Genomic DNA, 6,439 nt, shown 5'->3' on the forward strand with positions numbered 1-6,439 from the left:
TATCACAACAAATATTTTCCTTCTTACTACTCAGAACCATTTTGTCAGTCCTTATTTTTCCCACTGCTTTTTTTCCCTATGGATTTGAAAAATGTATTGAGAATCTCCTTTGTACTATGAAAATTTAGTTTTGGAGATAGTACAGACTGAGAAATATTGATTCTATAATTCTCTGAGGTGGTGATCAGGATAGGAAATACAGTACGATGTTTTAAAGTGAAAGTGAAAGTCACTCAGTCATGTCTGACTCTTCGAAATCCTGTGGACTGCAGCCCACCAGGCTCCTCTGTCCATGGGGATTCTCCAGGCAAGAGTACTGGTGTGGATAGCTATTCCCTTCTCCAACTATGTTCCAAAGGAAATGTCAATTATGTTAGTTTACAGTGATGGATCCTCAATTCTTATTGGATTAGGCTATGCAGTCCATTAGAAGAGATTATAATCCTAGAAAAATAATATTAATTTCCCATAAGTTATTGTGCTTCCAATGATTCTTTACTACCTATTTTTTTTGGTATTGACTCAAGAAATTAATGGGTAGCTATTTGATGGTTAGAAAGAGTATTATTATTATTTTTCACCTTTAAGATCATTGTATAATTTTTCTTAAAGAAAGCTTTTGGCACAGGGGATGATTTGTAGTTTTCTGTATTTAGATTTCCTGAGAACCCAAAGCAGGGGATTTGAGCAAAAACTGGGTTAATAGCATTGTCAGTATGCCCCCTAGATTAGACTGGTTAACTTTGAAAATGGAGCCCACCAGAGCCATTGAAGAGTGATAAGATTTCAGAATGGAATAGGCATCTTTGATTAAGGTGGTGACCGACTGGAACACAAAATATTTAATCAATCCTTGATCATCCTATTGTTTAGTTAGAGGTCAACTTCAGCCTAGAGAATGAACTATATGATCTTTTAAAAAAGACACATTCAGATACAACACATCAACTAGATTCAGTCAGTTCATCTGGTCAATGTCTACTGGTTAAGGCATGATCCAATGAGAGTGTTCAGTTCAGTTCCGTTCAGTTGTTAAATTGTATCCAAGTCTTTCCAACCCCATGGACTGCAGCATGCCAGGCCTTCCTGTTCATTATCAACTCCCAGAGCTTACTCAAACTCATGTCCATCGAGTCAGTGATGCCATCCAACCATTTCATCCTCTGTCATCCCCTTGTCTTCCCACCTTCAATCTTTTCCAGCATCAGGCTCTTTTCCAGTGAGTCAGTTCTTTGCATCATGTGGCGAAGTACTGGAGTTTCAGCTTCAGCATCAGTCAGGATGCCATGATATTAGCTTTCTCAATGTTGAGTTTTAAGCCAACTTTTTCACTCTCCTCTTTCACCTTCATTGAGAGACTCTTTAGTTCTTCTTCATCTTCTGTCATAAGCGTGGTGTTATCTGCATATCTGAGGTTGTTGATATTTCTCCCAAAAATCTTGATTCTAGTGTGTACTTCAACCAGCCTGGCATTTTGCATGATGTACTCTGCACATAAGTTAAATAAGCAGGGTGACAATATGCAGCCTTGATGTACTCCTTTCCTGATTTGGAACCAGTCTGTTATTCCATGCCCAGTTCTAACTGTTGCTTCTTGACCTGCATAAGGATTTCTCAGGAGGCAGGTCAGGTGGTCTGGTATTCCCCTGTCTTTAAGAATTTTCCACAGTTTGTTGTGCTCCACACAGTCAAAGGCTCTGGCGTCATCAATACAGCAGAGGTTTTTCCAGAACTCTCTTGCTTTTTCGATGATCCAATGGATGTTGGTAATTTGATCTCCGGTGCCTCTGCCTTTTCTAAATCCAGCTTGAACATCTGGAAGTTAACCGTTCATGTACTGTTGAAGCTTGGCTTGGAGAATTTTGAGCATTACTTTACTAGCGTGTGAGATGTGTGCAATTAGGTGGTAGTCTGAGCATTCTTTGGCATTGTCTTTCTTTGAGATTGAAATGAAAACCGACCTTTTCCAGTCCTGTGGTCACTGCTGAGTATTCTAAATTTGCTGGCACTTTCACAGCATCATCTTTTAAGATTTGAAATAGCTCCACTGGAATTCCATCACCTCCACTAGCTTTGTTCATAGTTATGGTTCCTAATGCCCATTTGACTTTGCATTTGAGGATGTCTGACTCTAGGTGAATGATCACACCATTGTGGTTATCTGGGTCATGAAAATCTTTTTTGTATAGCTCTTCGGTGTATTCTTGCCAACTGTTCTTAATATCTTCTGCTTCTGTTAGGTCCCTCCCATTTCTTCCCTTTATTGTGCCCATCTTTGCATGAAATAGTCCCCTGGTGTCTCTAATTTTCTTAAAGAGATCTCTAGTCTTTTCCATTCTATTGTTTTCCTCTATTTCTTTGCATTGATCACTGAGCAAGTATCAGAGTGTAATGTCACATAATGAGAGTGTAATATCACATATTCAACATAAGAGAATGTACATGTGATTGATCTACAAGAAAGACAAATTATCAACTATGATAAAGAATATCTTACTTGTCAGCTCATCTCTGATCTTACTTTTTCTGCCTACAGAGCAATTCTGTAACTGGTGTATCATGAACTTCCAACAGACAGTATGTTATTTCTGAATGACACTAGCCTAACTCCAATCTCATTCATCCTAAATGGCATCCCTGGATTGGAAGAAGTGCATCTGTGGGTCTCCTTCCCTCTGTGTACCATGTATAGCATTGCAATCACAGGGAACTTTGGCCTTATGTATCTCATCTACTCTGAAGAAGCCTTACACAGACCAATGTACATCTTCCTAGTCCTTCTTTCCTTCACAGATGTTCTCATGTGCACCAGCACTCTTCCCAACACTCTCTGCATATTGTGGTTCAATCTCAAGGAGATTGATTTTAAGGCCTGCCTGGCCCAGATGTTCTTTGTGCACACCTTCACAGGGATGGAGTCTGGGGTGCTCATGCTCATGGCCCTGGACCGCTACGTGGCCATCTGCTACCCCTTGCGCTATGCTACTATTCTCACTAATTCAGTCATTGCTAAGGCTGGGCTCCTTACTTTTCTTAGAGGTGTTATGCTTGTTATCCCTTTCACTTTCCTCACCAAACGCCTGCCATACTGCAGGGGCAATGTCATACTACATACCTACTGTGACCACATGTCTGTGGCCAAGATATCCTGTGGCAATGTTAAGGTCAATGCCATCTATGGTTTGATGGTTGCCCTCTTGATTGGGGGCTTTGACATCCTGTGCATCACGGTCTCCTACACCATGATCCTGCGGGCAGTGGTCAGCTTGTCCTCAGCAGAAGCTCGGCAGAAGGCCTTCAGCACCTGCACTGCACACATCTTTGCCATCGTCATTACCTATGTCCCAGCCTTCTTCACCTTCTTTACACATCGTTTTGGGGGATGCTCCATTCCTCCACACATACATATTATTATGGCTAATCTCTATCTGCTCATGCCTCCTACAATGAATCCTATTGTGTATGGGATAAAAACCAAGCAGATACGAACATGTATTACTAGGTTCTTGCTTAAAGGAAAGGACAATCCTTCTCATAACATTTAATTAGAGTCTTCTGAGAAGTTTTCTTAGTCAGCCCGATGTCAATAGGGATGACATTTTTTAGTCAATGGGGAGTCCTCCAAATGAAAGCAAATATCTGGTCATAGGAAATATTTGTTGAAACTTCTCTTAAAAGGGTACCACTATGTGCATGTAAGCAAAGACCCTTTCTTCTAAAATTTCATGTTCTCTAAAGCCTCTTTTATTCACAGGAGACTTCAAAGTTCAGTTCATGTAATTTTCATTGACTGACATTTTGCTCCTGAATGACAATCCACAAAACTTTGAGTTACAGTGTTGGATCATAAGAATTGGAACTAAACATTAAAAAATTTAAATCCCTGGCAAATGTTAAGGTGTATTCATCAATGCTTGTGCTTTTATTTACCTCAACATTCTCCTTCCACCACCATTTGGAGTTTATTCTTATTTTCCAAGCCCTTATCTGATGTTTTCTTTACCAAGTTTGTCAGCTGTGTATCCAGCAATGCATACATATGTTCACCAGAAAACTTGTAAAAGGTGTAAGGTGCAGCATATTCAATACCTAGAAGCTATGTCCATTAACATTCAGCTGAATAAATAAATAATTGTGGTCTGTTAATAAACTGTCAAGTGAAAGAAACAAAGTCATACATATGTATGATTTTATTTCTATAAAGTTCACCAGCAGGCAAAACTCAGTTGTGGTGTTAGAAATCAAGATGATATTTAACTTAGAGAACAAGGGTATAGGTAATGATTGGATAGGATATGAGAGGGTGATTCTGAGGTGCTGTCAAGGCTTTAGCTCTTGACCTAAATGGTAATTACAAGGACTTGGTGAATTTTCATGAAGCTGTACACTTATGGTATATGCTCTTTTTTGCACGCTTGTTATGTTTTAATAAAGTACTTATTTAAAACAATATGTCTTGATTGTATTCACGCATCTCCCTAAACTGTGAAACATTTTCTTCCTTGCCGCCTATGTTGTCTATGGCTTACTTCTTTTTTTTCTCTCAGAAGTATGCTAAATTTAGTGCAAATATGTACTTTTATACAAATTATATCAAACAACATAATTAAGATAATCATAAGAAACAAAAGCCAAAACTTTTAGCTTGAACACCCTTTATTTTAACTCATAACCACATCTTCATTTCCATTTTCTTGACTGGCATAGAAGAAGGAAGAGAAGAGGACAGTAGAGGTTAAGATAGTCGGATGGTGTTACCTACTCGATGGACATGAATTTGAGCAAGCTTGGGGAGTTGGTGATGGACAGGGAAGCCTGGCATGATGCAGTCCATGGGGTCGCAAAGAGTTGGACATGACTGAGAGACTGAACTGAACTGACTAGGATAATCTCATATAAATAATTAAAGACATTGACTTGAGTTAACTTATTTAAATTAGTATGTAAGTCACTGAGAATTTACTTGTGCTTTAAAAATTATTTTTCTGAGATATAAGTGGCATAAGGCATTGTATAAGTTGAAAATATATGACATATATTACTAAAACTCCAGGATTTATTTATCTATTTGTTCCACATTTATACTCTTACACAACATTAACCCAAATCCCCCATACCCCAAACTCTGGTAACCACCATTCTACTATCAGTTTTCATGAATCTGGCTTTTTCCACTGTCACATGTAAGTGATACCAAACAGTAATTATCTTTCTGTATCTGACTAATCTCATGTAGCATAATGCCTTCAAGATTCATCCATCTTGTCACAAGTGACAAGATTTCTTTCTTTCTCATGGCATAAAAATATTCTATTGTGAGTATATATAAATTGAAACAATCAATGAAAAATACCTGTGATCCTGATATATTTTTAAAATTACATATACATGAAGGTAAAGAGACACAAAATCCTAATAGAATGCATTTTCTTACTGTTGGTAGTATGTGCTATTTAAAAGTGTTTTTATTCCTGCATTTTTCTCTTTTTAAATCGAGTATAATATTTTAGAATTCAGAATAAAAACAACTAAGCACATTATAAAATCACACACATATATATTTTTATTTATTTTTAATTGCCTTAGGTAAGAATTTCCAACTTGTAATCCTAAACGCTGGATATTTGTACCATAGGAATTACTTTCTGGACTTCTCTCATTCTGGAACCAAGCTGGTTGGGGTTTATTTTTTCCAAATATCTGAAGCTTTGTATCATGCCCTCCCTTAGGGTTCTATGGTCTTTGGGGATTTAAGCCCTGTTTCACATTGAGACTTAGGAGTCCTAAGGATGTGAGATTAAACCTGTTTCCCGTGTGAAGTCTGCTAGACTAAGCACTTCAGATCTGTGGGTTATAAGGTGAAACCAGGGTGTACCATCATTTACATTCCTGAGCCCTCTCCCCGGCATGAGCACCTTTCACATTCCTTTTAGTCTGGATCTACTGTGTGGGTAAGATAATGCCTTTCAGATTCTAGCTTATGATAAAACATTGTCTTGTTTCATTCTACTGTGTCATCACAGGCATAGAGGGCTTTGCCCTACAGAGTAGGTTATTTGGTTATTTCTTGGTCAGGGAAAATTTAGGAAGAACATAATCCACCTTCAAAGGAGAAATAGTATTAACAAGGAATGTGTGCTCTTTTGTGCGCAGGAGAAAGACTGCTGCTGCTGCTGCTGCTAAGTCACTTCAGTCCTGTCCGACTCTGTGTGACCCCATAGATGGCAGCCCACCAAGCTCCCCTGTCCCTGGGATTCTCCAGGCAAGAACGCTGGAGTGGGTCGCCATTTCCTTCTCCAATGCATGAAAGTGAAAAGTGAAAGTGAAGTTGCTCAGTCTTGTCTGACTCTGTGTGACCCCATGGACTGCAGCCTACCAGGCTCCTCTGTACATGGGATTTTCCAGGCAAGAGTACTGGAGTGGGTTGCCATTTCCTTCT

The 6,439-nt window shown here is 38.8% G+C and overlaps 1 protein-coding gene across 1 annotated transcript; it reads left to right on the forward strand.

The window, feature by feature from the left end:
- Window positions 1-2,579: 2,579 nt before the first annotated feature.
- Window positions 2,580-3,545, forward strand: LOC129628160 (olfactory receptor 52N1). The gene has a single exon (XM_055547585.1). The coding sequence runs from the start codon at window positions 2,580-2,582 to the stop codon at window positions 3,543-3,545; it is 966 nt and encodes a 321-aa protein (XP_055403560.1).
- Window positions 3,546-6,439: the final 2,894 nt, after the last annotated feature.

The sequence above is a fragment of the Bubalus kerabau genome, chromosome 15 (assembly GCF_029407905.1).
Source record: "Bubalus kerabau isolate K-KA32 ecotype Philippines breed swamp buffalo chromosome 15, PCC_UOA_SB_1v2, whole genome shotgun sequence".
NCBI lineage: Eukaryota > Metazoa > Chordata > Mammalia > Artiodactyla > Bovidae > Bubalus > Bubalus kerabau.

Bases quoted from the DNA above. Each gene is read 5' to 3' on its own strand.
- LOC129628160 (XM_055547585.1), top strand. From the start codon at position 2,580: ATGTTATTTCTGAATGACACTAGCCTAACTCCAATCTCATTCATCCTA.